General features: G+C 41.7%; 2 protein-coding genes and 1 long non-coding RNA gene across 6 annotated transcripts, besides 1 other annotated feature; 1 reads left to right on the plus strand and 2 right to left on the minus strand.

The window, feature by feature from the left end:
- Positions 1 to 6,265: 6,265 nt before the first annotated feature.
- Positions 6,266 to 6,866, minus strand: lncRNA:CR43987 (long non-coding RNA:CR43987). Its single transcript, NR_073945.1, has one exon. It is a non-coding gene; the product is annotated as a long non-coding RNA:CR43987 (long non-coding RNA).
- A 234-nt stretch (positions 6,867 to 7,100) lies between these two features.
- CG6893 (uncharacterized protein) lies at positions 7,101 to 8,562 on the plus strand. Of its 2 annotated transcripts, none has more exons than NM_140796.2 (4): positions 7,101 to 7,298; positions 7,353 to 7,501; positions 7,682 to 8,055; positions 8,120 to 8,562. In NM_140796.2, the coding sequence occupies exons 2-4, from the start codon at positions 7,438 to 7,440 to the stop codon at positions 8,432 to 8,434; spliced, it is 753 nt and encodes a 250-aa protein (NP_649053.2). In that variant the 5' UTR covers positions 7,101 to 7,298; positions 7,353 to 7,437; the 3' UTR covers positions 8,435 to 8,562. The 2 variants fall into 2 exon arrangements, with proteins under 2 accessions (NP_649053.2, NP_001369058.1); NM_001382188.1 differs by having other exon boundaries at positions 7,101 to 7,224.
- Positions 8,563 to 9,315: 753 nt separating this feature from the next.
- On the minus strand, positions 9,316 to 11,326 carry Dic4 (Dicarboxylate carrier 4). 3 transcript variants are annotated; one of them, NM_001275092.1, is made up of 4 exons: positions 10,984 to 11,326; positions 10,678 to 10,921; positions 10,481 to 10,613; positions 9,316 to 10,406 (listed from the first exon to the last, which is right to left on the minus strand). In NM_001275092.1, the coding sequence occupies exons 1-4, from the start codon at positions 11,183 to 11,185 to the stop codon at positions 10,077 to 10,079; spliced, it is 909 nt and encodes a 302-aa protein (NP_001262021.1). In that variant the 5' UTR covers positions 11,186 to 11,326; the 3' UTR covers positions 9,316 to 10,076. The 3 variants fall into 3 exon arrangements, with proteins under 3 accessions (NP_001262021.1, NP_001262020.1, NP_649054.1); NM_001275091.2 differs by having other exon boundaries at positions 9,983 to 10,406; positions 10,682 to 10,921; NM_140797.3 differs by having other exon boundaries at positions 9,983 to 10,406.
- Positions 11,327 to 15,656: 4,330 nt separating this feature from the next.
- Positions 15,657 to 15,704: a mobile genetic element.
- Between the last annotated feature and the right edge of the window lie 2,971 nt (positions 15,705 to 18,675).

Raw genomic sequence — 18,675 nt, forward strand, 5'->3', positions numbered from 1 at the left:
CCATTTAAAAGGGGGACGCAGAACACCAGGTATCATCGAGTTTCAAAAGGGTTGCAGTTCAAAAGGTGGGTGTGGATTACGCCTTATTAAACTTATATTTACCCTTTCGACCTATTTTGTGTAAAGGTAATACTCACTTTGCACTTAATGTTTTTAAGCGAAGGAATAACTGCTTTTCTTACCGCTTTGCTTATAGTTCCCGTATTAGTTCAGATATTTCCAGTTCTTTCCTCAATATTAAATTCAGCTTTTATCTTAAGCCAGCAATGATAAAGTGTTCAGGTGGAATATGCAAATATATGTCCTGATTAAAGCAAGTGGTCACCCCTAAGCTTGAGGATATAAATTGTACACAAATTACACAATTGACCGCCGAGCAAGCCGCAAAACTTTGCCAAATTAACTGCAACTGTGTCGCAAACACATAAAAAAGTTTATACATAAATTTTGTAAATTATTACAATTCGGCGAGACCGAAAATAAAATACCTACATTTGTAAACAATATAGAAAGTACATTGTTACCATTCTAGTGTGCATATAACTTACGAGTTATGGGCGTGTTGCCCACTCACAATAAAAGGGAATTACCCAAACAATTGCATTGTGTTGTTATGATTTACTCGCAAGTATTGAATATTATTAATATAGAAAATGTATTCGAACCTAATGCTTTTATGCATAGTGCACCCTCGACGGCTATTTGATATATTTCAAATTCATATATTTTAAAGCTTAGCAATGACTGGGCCAAATCGATGTCCGCCCACTAGATGGGCTGGAATTAATTTGCAATAACTCTTCCATTTGGCTGTCATAATCGAAATGTAGCCAAACTGTCACTTGAGTGGAAATGCTTTGACATTATCATAACTGCATCAGATGTTCAATAATTTTCCCTCGCTGCCACGCAGACACCTAGAGACCAATGGCAAACAGTCGGATTTCTTTCACCCATTTTATTTCTCCTAGTTTTTTCCAGACCGTGCTCCATCTTTTCCTGCTCTTTATCACGCGCCCAATTTAGCGCCGGGGGACGAAAGGGCGGTCATTCAGCCATTGCTATCGCTATCCAGATCCCACAATCGGGCCCAGACAGTCCCATTCCCAGTCCCATTCCCAGTCCCATTCACAGTCCCATTCCCAGTCCCATTCCCAGTCCCATTCCCATTCCCAGTTCTACTTCAAGTCCCGCCCATTCTCAAGTCCACAGCCAAAGGCGGGCGATAGATTAAATCAGCGCAAAGTGCAAACACTGTGTCAAGTGTAGACCAAGCGAAAAAAAAAACCGTCCAAAGACACACGCCATCGATATGGCCATGGCTCCTGGAAAAAAACACACTCTCACAGTAAAACGGATAAATGTCAATCAAATTAACTGGCAATGCGATATGCAGCGATAGTGTCGAAGGTAAGCCGAAGGAAAGTCCTTTCTGCCAAGATAGCAGAACTCTACTTCATAGCCCTAAATTAATGGGGCTGTAAATGGATCTTATTTTGAGTAACTAACTGTACTAAAGAGCTGTCGTATATTTAATATCCTTTAATAATGCCTCGGCTTATGATGGAAGTTAATAGCTTAGGCCATTTATAAAGCAGGTTGATCAAATTTTGCACTATCTGTTGAGATACTTAACAATAAGTCCTTCCTCGGGGAAGTTAATCGCCTACCCTTATTTGTAATCCAAATATAAATAGGATTACACCCTTTTCAGCTCCGTACCATATGGGAATAAATTGCTAATCTAGACTACAAAATCAACACGAAGCGCGAGGGGCAAACATTAATTATTGCAGTTTTTATTTAAGTACAGTGAGCTCCGCTGTTTGTGTAAAACTAAAGGCAAACAAGTGTGGAAAACACAGAGTAATTAAGTTGCATATCAGGGAGTGAAAGGGAAAACTTTGCTAAATGTCTGTAAACAGGAAATGGGGCAAATAAAGAAAAAAGTGCTCATCGCTGGCGGAGATTTTTCAACATATTAAATGCCTTTTGAGGAAGTTGCTACCCCGTGAGGCAAGCAATTTAAGGCGCATTAACTGCAGGCAAGAGGAAACCATTTCAGATATTCCTCTGATAATTGCAAACAGACAGTGGAGAGTCAATAGTGCACTTCTCGTCCCTTATCCTTGATTCACTCCCCCGCCTCCCTGTCAGTCATCAATCGGGCCCTCTATCCGATGACATGGCTTGCCGGCGGCCACGCCCCCTGGTTAACCATAAACCATCGATTGTGGGTCAAATTGCGTTGATGCGACATGGGATCCTGGGATTCTTGGGCCTCTGCCGCCGGTTGGATGACAGTCAACAATCGGAACGGCATCTTCATTATTGGCATAAGCCACGCGTAATTGCTCCACAGTGGTTACTCAACTGCTGAACTCAAGGCTGAGTGAAATTTAATATTAAGGATACCGTAATTATGCAATCAATTTGGTTTTCATTTAATATTCCGTTGTTCGCTTAGTTTTATATTAATCAGAGTAATATACTATTGATAAAAAACATTCAGTTGAATGTGTTAAAGCCAAATGCCTATTTTCTTTAAAAAAAACCCAAGAATATCGGGATGGGCACCTCGTTTTTGTCCTTTGCATATATGTATTGACATAAAAGTTGGCTTTTTATCATTATTTTTACCATTTTCGCATCAACTTCATCTCCTTTTCCTATTTAATCCCGCAATAATTAATTCATTACTTGCACCACCCAGTTTTGTTGCTAGTTTTCGAGCCAACAAATCTGTCTAATGTGTGGGTGTCCTCAGCAATTAGCCGAAACCCTGCTGAGAGAACCAGCTTGGCTTAGCACGGACAACTAACACCCCGTTTTCCACCACTTCAGATGCACTGCACCCGGCGGCAAAGTCAGTTGCTGGTGGTGTTTTTAGCGGGTCGGGCTGTCTGGCTTGGAACCGCCTGTTTTGGGGGCGCTCTGCACGGCACGACATAGTTCCATTAAACTTTCCACGATAACGCGCCAAACTTTGCGCCCAGCAAAACTCTCAGTAATTTGCAGGAAGTCGGAGCCCAGCACGATTCCCACCCAGAAGTCGAGGAGCAGATGGGAGTACTCTGGCCATAAGTTAGGCCCTGCACTAATCAAGCGCTGCATATCAGACTAAAGGCAGGGCACGGCTGCCCCACTGAGGCATTTATTAATAACGCGAACTTTAAATAACCCGACGGAACTTAAGGCAGGTCTGGCCAGAAGAGCTGGATTGAAGTCAAATCGACTCCTGCCGACCGACCTTTCTGCATGCCGCGTCCTGCGGCGTTTCTTTGATAATTGCGCATACGCCACGTTGGCCGCACTGAATGCATAGAGCCACGGGGCTTGAGCCCTTGTCTGGGCATTTTCGGAATATCCGGAATTCTGCGGGCCCTGGGTAGTAGTTGTAGTTTTTCGAGCTGCGGATATCCTGATCGTCTGGGCCTGGAAAGAAAACTGAAGTTAATTGTTAAAATTTATGGGAGGCATCCCGATTTAGGCAGTAATTTTAAACAGCTCAAAGGAAGTTCTTGCGGTTAGGTATAAATAAATAACCTAATTGCAATTAAAGTGAAATGGTAATCGAAATAGAAATTTAAGGTGATTTAAACTAGAAGAAACTAGAAACTAAATAAATAATAAATGTTAATAATTTTTTTAAATAATAAAAAATAAAATAAATACATATAAAGCATTGGCCAAACATTTATATAAGTCTGTGGAAAAATATTTAGGCGACTTCTAGGTTAAAAAGTATAATATGTATTAAAATAAGTTTTCAGCCCTAAAATTGTATCACTTGTTTTTAGGACAAGGCCTTAGGTTTATAAATTTATAAAAACCGTCTGTCCTCGAGAATATACGAACACATGGTAATTTATTTCGGCTTGAAACGGTTTGTTTGGCCAATAACTGCAGTGAATTCGCAGATGTTTGTATTGGGTGTTTGTATTGTTATTATTATTACGGCACATGTTGCCCAGATGCCCGAGCAGGCAAAAAATGTTGGCCTTATTCGGACCAAGGGCCAACTTGGCTCGCCGGTACTATCAATCTTTCGCCATGTTTTTTCATTACTTTTTTGGGATTGTGGTTTGTTTTTGTTTTCTTTGTTTTTTTTGTATGGTTTTGGTGTGTTTGGCTTCCTGCCAGGATGCATTATCGTAAAATGGAATTTAGAATTTTCGTAGCACTTTGCGGGAGCTAAAGTTGCTTCGATTCGTGACTGCTCCGTGTTCTAGTCCTTTGAGTGACTCCTGCGACAGCTTTGACCAGTTGATTGTCGCCCCTTCGAGGACCTCTAACCCTTTAACCCCCCGTTCGTTGCTGTAAACCTGGGTCATTTGCACTTGCCACCTGTGATCCCTGTCTGCAGTTGTACCGATGTTGATATTTTGGCCAAAAACATTTTACAAAAGAGCTCAACACGAAAATTGGCCAAAACGGGGCAGGCGGGGTCGGGCGACCAGACAAGCCACAAAAGCCAAAGCAGACCAAAAAAAAAAAAAAAAAAAAACAAGGAAAAACGGAAAAACTTGATAGAATCTTTCGACACTCCCTTCGCCGCCTTTGTCACTCATCCCGATTCCCCCTCCCCCGAATTTTTGCTGTTTTCCCGACTCAGTTTGCCAAGTTTGTCGGCTTGCAGCTGCATTACATGTGGTCGAGGCGGAGCGGCATCGACAGCCGTTGCAAGCTCTTGTTTGTTATACTTGGCGAAAGTTTGCCATCAGTTGCGGGGGCAAGTGTTGCCTACGGGGGCGGTGGCGGTGGTGAGATGGGGCTTAGCAGGACTTGCGGCAAGGATATGCTGGAAGTACGTTTATGGACTGTTGCATGCGCTGCAATTGTGGCTCAACTAAAATGACCGTACTTTACACATATCCCTTTAATAGCCACACAACTGTTTTTATATACAAAACAATTATTAAAACAGCAGTATTAAAGTATAACCAATCATTTTCAATCACTCGTTTAGTGTTTCATTTTGTAGAGCATAATTTTTACATTCAAAACTTTATGTATTTTAAATGGCGAGTTTCTGGTCTGAATAATGTTTTGTAAATAACCTAAAACGAATTATCAATCAGATTTCTTTAAGGAATCAAATATCTTTGGAAACTATGTTTAAGTCCGTATTTAAAATACCATCAATGGTTAAATGCTAAGCTGAGCTGCAAAACGGTCCATTGGAGATCAGGACCCACGTTGCCCTTCATCTGTTGTCCGAAATGTCCTAAACAACTTCAATATGCAATTTTCTTCGACTGACAACTTTTTGTAGCCTCTTAGTCAGGCCGCAAACTTTTCTAATAACCTAAGATACTCGCAAACAGACACGCTGAGGAGCTCTCCGAAGTTCGGGGAGGGGCTTTCCGAATAATGTGGGCCACCAGAAAAATTGCAGGGCAAAAACAGAAAGAGCCATATCAAATTGACGCGTTATTTCGAAAACTTTCAAGGAGAGGCATTAAATTTGCAAAAGTAAATTTGCCGAGCAAGTTAGCCGGAGTGTGAGCAAGTGCATACGTGATATATTATTTCACATTACGCGCAAATTGAAAAGCTCAATGAAAAAAAAAAAAAAAAACAAGAAAGCCATTCCAAACACAAATAAAAAGGGGAAAATATTCCACTAACGCCGGCGAAAGTGTTTGTAGGGAAGTAGGGGCTACGCAAGTTTAACTGCCATTTCCCCTTTTATGCCCTACAGTTATGTCTAACTGTAAACTGAGATATATATATATATATATGTATCTATGGACGGACGGAATATATATGGCTTATTGTGTTAGTTTACTTGCGCAGTCGGAATTTATGAATCAATTTTTTAGTGATGACTCATAAAAATTCAAATAAATAAATTTGTGCGGAAGTTATATTTGTGCTGTTGTTTTTCAATTTCAGATTGCCGATGTGCACTGAAATTGCAGGCAGTAAAATAAATGGCGAATTGATTGATTGAGCACTTGATTGATGGCGCTCTACTTTCACCGCCTAATGAGTAAACCATTTTTGCGCACTGAAAAGTATGCAATGAATACCGCAGTTGGTTAATCATTCAGCACTAACCGAAATTTCATTGTTTAAATATTGGATTATGCTTTACATATCCAATCGAGGCAATTTATTCAGCATGAAAATGAAAATTGCAATTTTTTCATTAAATGACACTTCAAAGGGAGATCCTATTTATTTCTAAGTATGATTTATACATATATGTGAAAATAAGTAATAATTGATAGTTATTTTGATAAAGAATTTAATGATTTTTCGTGCCACTCGTAGCTTGCAACGACAATTAAAAGACCCATTGCTGCACAATACGAACTACTTAACTATTGTTGATAACTTTGTAAATTACAGATAAATCCACAATTTGAAACCACTCAACGTGTACAGAATAAAACCCACGAGTCCCCTAACTTCCCATCCCAGCGAACGCAACTTTCAGTGGCGCCCCGCCGCTTTGCCTCTAATATGTCCAAAAGTTGCAACCAATTTCGAACTGCAGATGGGTGGTGCACACTCGCATCAGTGGCTGATGCCTAATGGCCGTGATAATGCCATGACAACTGTGCGAACATCGGAGTACTCCGGAAAGTTCTGCCATCTCCCGTGGCTGTCTGTCGAGTTCGAAGCCACGGAACTATGCCAAAATTACTCAACCACGTTGCAACACCTGCTCGGATGTGGCTCCTTTCCATCCCGGAGCACCGCTTAGAATGCTGGGCAACTGCGGAGCAACAAAAAGGAGGTCCTGGGCCAATTAGTTCGGACTCCTGTCCAGCAATTGGGCAACGTGGATCGTTCTCCTTAGCAGCATGATGTTGTGAACGACGCATGTCAATGAGAAGTCCCACAAGTTGGTAAGTGGAAATGCTAAGAAACCACAAATAATAAGGAAACACATACGAAACTATAAGTCATACGACTATTTCATTAAAAATCAGTTCGTTGGTTTGGATTTTTTGGATTTTAGTACGTACCCGTACTAACATGATTTTGATGTAAAAAAATAAGTGTTCGATGAGTGAATAACAGCCTGATCTGGCCATCTAAAAATATTTATGTCCGAAAGCACAGAGAGCTGACAGTTTCTGTTTCGGCCAAATACTCAAAAGTACACATTCACTTTGCTGTCAAATTAATCCCATCCGGAAAAGTTCCCCTCGAAACAGAAAAAAAAAGATTGATGGACATACGAGCAAAAAGAGTTATAAAGACGAAAAAGTGGCGGATAGGACAACATCCAGCAAGCTGGCTATTCGGTTTGAAGCCCCCAAAGACGAAAAGATCAAAACGATGTGAGTCCTATCCTTTAGAGTCCTTTAACATCTGTTTTTAACCAACTTTTTCAGAATACGTCCACGGTGGTGGAGTGGCGGTGTGGCAGGTGCCATTGCGCAATGCTTTACGGCACCTTTCGATCTGATCGAGGCTCGAATGGTGGTTATCAAGAAGGACAGAGGAATGGCTTCAAATCTCCAACAGGCAATTCGAACGCATGGTAATTATGGGTACAAGCTATAAATAAAATCACTAGCGACCTAGGATAGGATCACTATCTAAATACTTATACAAGATTGCAAAACTAACTTTTGCTGTAATAAAAATCAATTAGGATCCTATTGTGGCACACTTGTGTGTGAATGCAGAACTTTGTTTTGATAGGAAATTTCCTTCCTAGGTTTTATTTCACTATACGATGGATTAAGTGCCCAGTTATTGAGACAGCTGACATACACCTCGATGCGGTTTCACCTGTACGAAATGGGAAAGGAGCACCTGGATGATCCTGCTGGTTTGTTGGACAAAGTGCTGGTGGCTGCATTGGCTGGTTGTGTGGCTGGTGTGGTGGGTACACCCATGGAGTTGATCAACACCCGGATGCAGGTCAATCGCGCGCTGCCCAAGGAAACGCGGTGGAACTATCGAAACGTCTTCGATGGACTGTACCGTGTGACCAGGGAAGAGGGCTTTACGAAGCTGTACAGCGGATGTTTCCTCTCCTTTATGCGGTCCAGCCTCATCACCATCAGCCAAAATGCTGCTTACGATCAGGTATGGTTTTATAAATATATAACTTTAATATGAATGTTATTTGATTCCCTGTTCAATTCCACAGGCCAAGCAGATCTACGCAGAATTTTTTCACATGAAGCACGACAACACATTGCTGCACCTGATAAGTTCCGTGACGGCTGCTTTCGTCTGCGGTCCAATCATCAAGCCCATTGAGAACTTGAGATACCTCAGAATGGTGGATTCAAGAAGATTGATAAATTCCATTTCCTATATGATGCGCTTCGGAAGTCGCGGACCTTTTCGCGGTATGGTGCCCTATGTTTTGCGCATGGTACCCAATACGGTCATTACTTTTTTAAGTTTCGAGCAGCTTCGTGTTAATTTTGGGTACATTGAAATTGAAGATGATGAATGAGTGCGAGAAGCAATGTGTGTCAGCCAAAAGTAGTATTACCTTTTGTATATGTATTTTAACACAAAAGAAAGAATTATATACTTTTCTGGTAACAGAAGCACACAATAAATATAACGAAGATTTATATTAAAATATTGATTATTTTCCTTCATTTATACCGAACCACCAAACTTGAATCTAAGTTATCTTATGTCATTTAGCTCCGAAACCGTCTATTCAAACATTTGCTTTCCAACCCACCTATTCTAACCTGTGTGACCTCAATGGCATCCTGTCCACTAGTCAAATAATTGGTAGCTTCCAGACTCCTGGCCTCGGACTCTTGTTTATTTGCTAAGCAAACTCGACCAGAGTCAGGCTAAATAAACGGCGCATGCACCTTCATGAGGCATTCAATTCCGCATTGATTGCACACAGAGCTGCTCGCTCAAAAACAGGTCAACAGTGCGTATGCGTTATATTTAATAATGCAAACCAAGGCAAGCTTGCCACGAAGACCAATGCGGCTGAAGAAACACAAACTATGCAAATGATTTTAATGGCAAACCAAATGTGCCAGCCAAACGACTAATAACCTGGCAAGTGGAACAGAAAACATCGAAACCGCTACCTCTGACCTGTGACCCCTTGCCCCAGGTCTTCAGACATCTGAGGCACAACTCATCGTCGATGCAATCGCAAGTCAGCCATAAACTTGGCTCAAAGCATTTATGCAAATCGTGGGTGCTCCGCCTGAGTGTTAGTTTGGGCTAAAGGACTAGTCATAATCAAACACTCGCAAAAACTTCGTGCTTTTTATGAGGCAATTACGATCGTTTAATTTATTTCAAAGCACATAAAGAATAAAATGAGGTTGTTCTTGTAAAGTGCTAGTATGATTTAAGGTAGAGGGTTGTGAGAGTAATATCTATCGAGCTTTTATTCAGTTTAATTGAGTCGCGTTATTCTTATTTTTGCGCCTTGCCATCGTTCTAAAATTGCCTACTTACAAATTCAATTTCCACAATGATTGCAATCACGATTAAAGGGTAGTCGAGAGTGGGTGCGTGTGGAGTAATAGCCGGAGTGTCCTCCATATGCTCGCCAGCCATCCACAACAATGCCGTTCATACGTGCAACATTTACCCACGTTTACGTGACACGACACCCACACAACGCAGAATGCGGCACTGGAGGGATGTGTGGCGGCAGGATGGGATGGCGGAGTCCGCCAACGTTGTCCGGGCATTGTTGCTCATACGCCTAGTTGTCATCGTGGCGGCATCTAAACTAGAACTACACACACAGCACGTGCTGGCATTTAGCCCCATCTTCGGTGGCACAACTGCGTCCTCCTTGTCAAGGAGTTGGACAAATTAATGTTCATTAGTCACGTTGCGAGTTGTAATCAATTTATAATGCGACCAGTTGTGGTTGATGTTTCGTTCGGCGGAAGGAAAAGGTTCTTGAGGTCAATGATCCAGTGAGCACTGGGCTTCGATTTTTTATTTGCTATAATTCTGCTTTACGAGGACTTCTTATTCCATTAGTAAGCGCACTTAAATACTTCTTTGAATTAACATGGAAATCTTTATCGTAAAAAAACGTTGGTAAAAGTTCACATGGTATTTTTGTCAAATTCCGAATGCGCAGCACGATCGTCTTAATTGTACTTCTCCCCTCCCAGGGAGCAAATTCCGAAATGGAGCCTCAGTTGCTCGTACAAAACAAATAGCAAAGTGGTGGCCGGTGCTTTTCGCACTATAGTTGGCACAAATCCTCGATAGGGTCCCATTACGCCAAAGCGCATCATGTGAACAGACGCTTGGAAGACTGTGCGAAATTCGCCGGGTCTGGAGTTCATCATAATGGTCCTTACCACGTCCAGGGGATGAGTGATCGCAGACGAAATGATCGATGTACCCAGCGAAGTGAGAAAGTGCAAGGGCAATCCGTCATTCACAGAGATATTTTTCCTCACTTCCGTTTTAATCTTAAAAGATATCAAAATACAATTCGCAGTGAATGGAAACTAAATAGATTAAGTACTAGCATTTGAATACTCACAATATCGTAGAAAGCTATCTGGCTGCAAGTGCTTAGCGATGATTTGAAGACCGCTACCGATCCACCTTTGTAAAGTGCCTTCCAGCCCTCCTCCTTGGGAATTCGAATGAGTCCATCGAAGACATGCTTATAGCTGAAATCGAGGCAATAGAAACTCTAAGATTGATGGCGATTATTCGCGAGCTAGGTCAAAATACTTGCGTCGCTTGTACGGCGGCTCCTTCATATCGGTTTGCATCCGCACGTTAATCAGATCCGTTGGTATACCAAACGCAGAACCGCAAGCTCCAGCCACGCAGCCCAAAATAATCTTTCCCAGATATGAATCCCTATCGACGTACTCCATTTTCTTGCCAGTATCATACACTATGAAATGGATATTGGTGCTGGTCATTTGTCTCAGGATGGCAGCCGAGAAGCCATCGTAGAAGCCCAAGTATCCTAAAATCGGGATCATCGTTTTTATTTCATTATATATATTAAAAATCCGTCTAGGAATTTACCTTTTAAAGAGTGTATTCTTTTGACCGTGCCTAAAATTGAACGCTTTTGCCTTTGGATCTGCATGTGAGTTTTCACGATATCAATGGGCGCCACTGCGAAGGCAACGCACATCGAGGCAAAGCCACCGAACCACCAACGCGGCAAAAGTCCTTCGGGCTCATCATGGCAGTCGCCAAGGAAGTGGTCATCAAAAACCGGCATTCCTCCAGATGGTCGACGCACTTCCTTTCACCGTGCATTCGGATTCTGGACGATTCTAGATTGGCCCTAATTTAAAGAAATTGGCTTTTGATTGGGAGGGAAAGGCTTATGTGTTTCTTTTTTGCTTTCACTGACAATTTTAACATTATAATACTGTTGCTATCGTTGTAAACTATCAATACAGATTGAGCTTTTTTAAATAAAACGGCTTCTTACTTGGGACAAATTTGGGTCGATCACCTAAAACGGCAGACAAGTTGTACTACTTTACATTACAAAAAATAGGGGGTGAAAGTTAGTTATTTTATTTTAAGAGGAATCTGTGAAATGCTTAGCCAGGCAACACTGGGTCAACATTGAGGAATCTTTGTATTTTCACGGCACATTTACCAGGGTTAGAGTTTAAAAATACACTATGTTTATATTTTCCAAAGTAATTTCCTCTATATTCTGAGCCCCAATCAGGGCCTTCATTGTGTATGTCTGCTGGAGGAGACTAACTTCAATATCTGCAGCTCGCTGATAGCAAGCATCAACTCCGCACTCAACTTTTACCTTCAATGCATTTTACCAGCGACCGCCCATCGGACAACGCCCATCCAAGGACAGTGGCAGCTTATAAATCTAAACAAGCTCAGTTGCCCAGTTGCATAAGTTTACAGTTACGATTCCTGCACACCCGATCCCGGCCCAGCAAGTTGGAGACCCCGATGCGACCCGCTGCATTCCAGTGGGTCTCCAACGGCATTCCACCAGCGAAACTTTTCCTCCGCGCGGTTTGGTCGTGCGCACTCTTTTGCGCCTCTACCCCGAGCACGTGCCTTCGTCCTTTTTGCACACCTGCCCAATCACCTGTGGGTGCTGCACCACCCACCAACCCATTTGCACCTCCCGCAGAGCGCTCGAAATGGTTTCCCCGTTCGCTGTCCCGATGACATAATAAACGAGGTTACCAGCAGCGAACTTGCTCCTCTACTTTGTCCTGGCCCAAGTTCTCACTTCCTCATCGATTCCACACACTTCTAGGTTGTCCTCTGGTTTCTCTGCTAGCTACAATTTAAAAAGATTTTGACTTATATTGATGTTTATTGTAAATTAAAAAAAAATAAAAATTAAATAGATAGAAACAATAGAAACATATATTTTATAATAGCATGAATTAAGTTGAATAAAATGATGTGGTTTATTTAAATTCAATAATAATATATTTTAATTCCAGATAAAAAACTATTATTACACACAGAATACGGATAATGAAAAACAACATATAATAATTTCGCAAAAACTGTAATTAATTTTCAGATACCTATTATTTCAAAGACTTGTTTACTCTGTACTCATGTGCAGTAAAGTGATTCTTCGATTTCTCTTGTAAAGAGTCAAGTGACTATTTCTAGAGTTCGTTTTAAACTAAGATAAATTTGCTTCGGTTTATTTCTGTTTAGCTCCCAACAAAAATGGGAATATAATGAAATCCATAGGGTATCTCGACTTTCGGGCCGCACAAATATGAGTTATTCCACTTTTTTTGCTCCGGCTCTCCAGCTAATGTCGGACATTTGTCGCTGTCCTTGCAACTCATCCTATTTTGCATACTCGACACGCTCTGTCGGACCTTTGCTGGTGGACCTCCTCTCCATTTTGCCAATTTTCGGCACCATTCCGGTTCCTCGCCACTTCGTGTGCATTGACAAGTTTTTGTCACGTTTTCGGTGGTGCTGGAAATTTGAGCAACTTTTTCGCAGCACGCACTTATCAAAAGTGGCTTCGACTTTTGTGCCAAAAGAGTAAATGAGGCGTCTTCAGCAGCTGGCGAGGCGAGCGGTGACGGGAACAGGTCATGCACCTGACCAGGCCCAGGCCCAACTAACTTTTCTAATTAAATTCAACAAAAATAAAACCACAACACACACTCGACCGGCAGAGGAAGCTGAAAAGCAGTTGGCAAGTTGACACTCGCTTATCATTTCCGTTTCCGGCAGGCAGAACGGGACAACCGTATGACGTCCGCTGTTTTTTTCTTTTACAGGGTATTTGAGGTCTAAAAGGGTATTTAATTTATATTAAAATTATACAAAATATTTTCATTCAAGAAACCGAAATGTATAATAATGATTTAGCAAACTTAAGTCAAGTTTAAGTTTAAATCCCCATTAAAATTCATAACGATTTAAATTATTCGAATGCTGTTTAAGAGGTATTTCAAGGCAGTAGCAGAGTGTTGTATTTTTTTCTGTCCCAATTGCAGCTCTGCAGGACTTTTGTATAATGAGAGGGGGGGGCCACAAGGAGGTGGCGAAACGAGGGAACATTTTAATTGTCAACGCCCAAAGTGTTTAAGTGGCTCGAGAATGCGATTGCAGCCCGGCAATCATTAATTGGCATTACCAGCGGGTGACAAACTCTTTCTCGCACTTCCGCCCACTCACACATGGCCTGATGGATTATGCTTAATTGCAATTCATTTGATATTGACACTTTGGAGTGGCTCTCGTCCGGTTTTCTGCTACTGCCTACTCGAAGACGCGCCTGGCCATGCCAAATTGTCATTGATTAATGTCAACACGACTGGGCGCAGAGAGTGGGTGGCGGTGAACACCAAGAGTTGTATATTCGAGTGCAAAGCAATTAATTTCCCGAATGCACTCGAACGGAAACTGAAGAGCCGCCACACATACGATTACAGGAAGTGTGTATTCAACCTTAAGGTTTCGACCAACTCCAAATGAGTGGTGGATGGTTATTCGTAATCGCTGCTTGGCATGCCAGCTGCATATAATCCAGCGCATTATGATCCTATGGCGTGCCCGAACTGTTTGATTTGTTAGACGATGCCCCTTTGGCGGACCCATCAGCACATCAGTGCACCTCTCAAAGTATATTTTTTTTTGTATTCGCTAATTTCCATTGACGAAAAGAAGCCAAGTAGCCACTTTATGTATTAATCTTAACTCCATCGATAGAAGAGTCAAAGAACTTATTTAAAGACTACTAACTATTAGTCCTCTTGGTTTAGAGATTTTTGTTGATTTACAGATTTTAAAATGTGATTTTAAATCACTGGGAACGGCAAGGATCCATTTTAAAGGCGAATATACTTGGACTTGGCAGCTATTAAATCAGCCAGCTAGATCGGTTTACCTTGGTTCAAGTGGCGACTGGAGAGTTCATTGTCCCAGCGCCAGCTGCCAACAACAGTTGGCTGTTATCCTTACCACTTAAGTGGGCCCCCAGGCGGCAGGACGACGAGAACGAAGCTCCGCTGCATTCCAAATGTCAGTCAACCTGCGATTGCCGGTAGCAGCAGCGAAGGCGGCAGATTTTCGCTGCTTTTGCCCGGTTTTCCCCGCCTTTCCTTCGCTTCTTCACCAAGCGCTTTTCCATTGCATGCCATTTTTCCTCGTGGCGCTGCAACGCGGCCGGATGATGAGTTTTTAATACTGCTTTGTTTTTGTCCGCCTGTCATGTTTAGGGGACTGGCACGCAGCTTTCCCGGCTGTCAGCCTGTCGGCCCAATTTCGAAACTTACTTTCCCGGTTTACCCGATTCCCATCCGATACGCGTGCCAAACTGTTGCCAATGTGTAGGAGCGTGGGAGCTTATGTTGACGCGAATGTTTCCGCCTCTTGCCAGTTTCCGTCGCTGGGTGGGAAAATGGGCAGCAATCTGGGTGGGCAGAAATCAATTTCTATTCGGACTCCGGACTTGGGAGTCAGTCCTCAGTCCAACCAACCATGCTCCAACTCTCAAATGAACTCAAGTCGAGCGAACCGAGTCCTAATTCATCTGATCAAGTATGCAGCAAACAGCTTGAGCTGCAGGAAAACTTTTACATCGAGTTAATTTACATTGTAATTTCCAATTGATGTCCTTAGCGGGGCAGCGAAAAAAACTGATTTAAGAGGCAGAAATCTGGGAAAATCCCAAGGATTCGGCCAATACAAATACATAAAAATTGCAATTTGCATTAATTATGCAAAATATATTCGCAGTTGAGCCATCTAGGAAGCCTGATTTCCCCACCAATATTTATAAATTTTATGCGTCGTTAAATGTTGGTCGGAATGGCTTTCCTCAACCCTTGGGGGCTTTGTTCCGCTCTTTTGTGACCGTTCAACTGGAAATTATTCAAAACTTGAAGTCCGAAACTTTCTCCGATGCTTGTTGATAATAAAATTGCGGGCCGAAACGTTTATTCGCATTGTCCTTTGATTGGTTTTATGACTATTCGTAGACTTTCATATTGAAGTATTTAATTTATGCGATAATTTTACGAGGTCCTATGTATGGAAATACACTGAATGGAGATCGATGTCAAAGATAGTCTATATTGCCAGTATATGTTGTATATGAATATATGTACGTAAATGTTCTCTATAGTCTTAAAACTTACCACTTATCTTATCTTAAATGTAATAAATATATAAAAGAAAATAACTATTTTATAATTATAGGTTTGTAGTATATTATCATACTAAGTCGAGTTTCTCGACTATCAGATACCATTTACTCAGCAGTGGTGGTGCAAAGCAAAAATGTTTATATAACTTTTTGATTTTTTAATGCATTTTAAGGGGTTAATTATCTCCGATTATTCTTGTAGTTTAATGAAAATTATTTCTTCAATGCGTTGAATACGTTTCTTCTTTCAAAGTTGTAACGATTTTTGTGCGATTCTTGATGGCTTGTTGCGCTCCCCTGAGTCGCTGATTAAAGTAATTTCCTGTGCGCTGTGAGCAAGTATTTGTGATTATGTCCATCCTCGGGTTGCTCCATATCCACACATAGTCCCATTACATGTGTGCTCCATATCCACCCACTTCACCAAAAGGGGCAAACGAAAGCGAGTTGGAAACGTGGCATCCCGAACAAGGACACGGGAAAACAGGATGAAGAACAGGGGACAGCAGTTGATGTTTTTTTTTACCCACCTTTCATACCACTTTTTTTTTTGCATTCGCCCGAAACAAGATGAAGTATGAAATATGATGTAAAATGATGTGATTACAGTTGAAAATTTACAAAAAAATAATAAAAGAACCCAAGCGGATGGAGTTTGAAAACGGTGGAAGGCCAAGACACATGGCGTTGTGTCGGTAACCGAAGTGAAAAACGGCGAGAAAAGCCAAAGGGGTAAGGAATGTGGCTGCCAGTAGCAACAAGAACAAAACAACGTGGCAGGCCATAAAAATGAGCAGCTCCTCAGTAAAGAAACCATAAAAGATAATTATAGTCGACTAAAAAATACCTTTTAATTACATTTAAATACAATTACATTTACATTTAAAAACAAAAATGTTTCAGTGCTGAGTTGTTCTATTCTTACAAGCTCATACAATATACCTGGTATATAGTCAGGAACTGTTAAGAATTCAACATACCCATTAGTACTGCGTAGAAGTGGAGCCATTCATGCAGCTGTGAATGTGGGCGTGGTAAGGGTCAAAACTTGGAAAGACGGAGGGCGCGTTGTAGGTGTTCGTGCCGCCGAGATTGACAGTTTGCGAAATGGGTTGAGTAATTCATATGATGAATTATCTACAACTGAAGCAGAGAAACGAGATAAACTTAATAGGAGAAAGGAGCACCTGGACGATAAATGGAACGCGCACTTTGAGTAAGATGTTCTTTATTATTCCTTGAGTGGAACTTTCAAGATGCTCTGCTCGGCCATCAGCTTTACCAACATACATGAATTTAGGCAAGGGAAAATAAGATCAAAATATATTATACCACAACATATTTCTAAGAATGGATATTGCATAATATTACACATATTTGCAAAATCCACCTAATATATGTATATATAGAAGTTTCTCCAATCTCCAATCACACTCAAATCTTTATAGAGGTTTAGACCAGATGTCCTATCGAGTGTGGTTACAAATTGCATGCAGAATTTACTACAAAGTGGGCTTGTAAATTAATTTCTCGCAGCAAAAGGGCAGGGAAAAGGGCACTCAGCTGCTAATTAATTGCACAACATTTCGGGGCGATTGGTCAGGTGGATGGTTACCAGTGGTTCGAAAATGCGAGATGGGTTGGGGTGGAATGAGGTAAAAAGTTTTCAGCTTTTTGGGATGTCAAATGAAAAATTACCGATTTAAATGGCGGTCGCTCTTGCTTTTTGCATTCCTTTTTTTCAGCTCTAACTGCCAGTCGTTTGTCGACTTCAGGAATATCCTTTGGCTCTTCTGCTGACGAATGCGTCTGTGTGCGAGTCTGTTCGCCTGTGTGTGTGTGTGTGTCTGTTTGAGTGTCTGTCGGTGTGGGCCACATGCTGATGAACACGTCTTGTCAGCGGCTAACGAGCGCCACTTACACGCTCAACAATCACTTAACCTCAATTGTTGCTTCTGAATAAAAAATACAAAAAAAAAGGAAAAAAATAAGGATGAGGGGCCAACAACAAAGGGTAAAGGGAAAAGTGCAAAAAGCAATGCCAATGGCTCCACCTCTTAGTTTCGCACTCCCCTCATTTTAGTGGCAGCTCCTCCTTTGTGTGTTGTGTGTAAATATACTTAATTAATTAACTGATTTTTCGACGTCGCGCGATTCCTGTTGGTCGTGGGGAATATTAAAAAAAAAAATAAAATAACCATCAGCAATGCATGACTCCGGCTTTAATTGGGATCCGTTCAAATGCTTGGCAACTTTATTCGGTTTTTCACAAGGTTAATTTTATTACCAATTTACAACAATTTGTGGAGTTACATGACGTAATTGCAACTGAGGTAATTGGTTTATTCGTATTGGCCCAGGCTTACTACAATATAATTGAAATGCGCGCTGATTAAACAGTGTTGTTGTGTGACGAGTTGATTGGTGTAAACTGGTTTATAAGGAGGTAAACTAAGCTACTCCGCGTAGCCCTGAGGCTGAGTCGCTTTAAATGGCTTTTCATAAGGGTATAAGTGGACCACCGAGACAAACAAGTTGGTCGCTTGGCTTTCCACTCACTTTCTCCCCTTTTATAGGACTTTTTTTTTCCCCCTTGTCCAGGCAGCCGCTTAATGCAATCAAAATGCCTCTGGCTGAGTGCCGGAATGGCAATTACTACAGCCACAGTTACTGCACGTCTGCTACCTATGGCACAGAATAAAGCCATTTAAACTGGTCCTCAATTAGGGATTTTCTACTGCGACCTTACCACTTCTGGGATTTAAAAAAGATATAGGATGAAACTGTAGCCACTTTTCAATTCGACTTCGACTCGTGAAGTACATTGTACACATGGCTCAAGCCAGAAGTGGAAAGTTTCTCTCAGTGCACTAGTGCCACACGGCGAGTTGACAATGTCGTGGGTGGGGTGGTGTTGCCCGGGGGGCGGGAAGGCCGAGGTCGAGGGGTTAGTTAGTTGCTGGGATTTGTGAGTTGGTTTGCCGTGTAATAAGCAATTACAGCGCTCAGGCAAGACTCGGCAATTAGCCAGATTTGTGCCCAGTTGAGCCTAATCGAGTGCAACTGCAACTGCATCGGCCTGCTCATAT

The sequence above is a fragment of the Drosophila melanogaster genome, chromosome 3L (assembly GCF_000001215.4).
Source record: "Drosophila melanogaster chromosome 3L".
In the NCBI taxonomy this organism is placed as follows: Eukaryota; Metazoa; Arthropoda; class Insecta; order Diptera; family Drosophilidae; genus Drosophila; species Drosophila melanogaster.

What these genes read in the sequence shown, in the direction of transcription:
- CG6893 (NM_001382188.1), top strand. Translation starts at nt 7,187, where the DNA reads ATGGACATACGAGCAAAAAGAGTTATAAAGACGAAAAA. An exon ending in AGAGTTATAAAGACGAAAAA is followed by an intron (nt 7,225 to 7,352) that starts GTGGCGGATAGG and finishes CAACTTTTTCAG; the next exon opens with AATACGTCCACGGTGGTGGA. An exon ending in AAAATGCTGCTTACGATCAG is followed by an intron (nt 8,056 to 8,119) that starts GTATGGTTTTAT and finishes TCAATTCCACAG; the next exon opens with GCCAAGCAGATCTACGCAGA.
- Dic4 (NM_001275092.1), bottom strand. Translation starts at nt 11,185, where the DNA reads ATGCCGGTTTTTGATGACCACTTCCTTGGCGACTGCCATGATGAGCCC. An exon ending in AAGAATACACTCTTTAAAAG is followed by an intron (nt 10,922 to 10,983) that starts GTAAATTCCTAG and finishes TCCCGATTTTAG; the next exon opens with GATACTTGGGCTTCTACGAT. An exon ending in CCGCCGTACAAGCGACGCAA is followed by an intron (nt 10,614 to 10,677) that starts GTATTTTGACCT and finishes CCTCGATTTCAG; the next exon opens with CTATAAGCATGTCTTCGATG.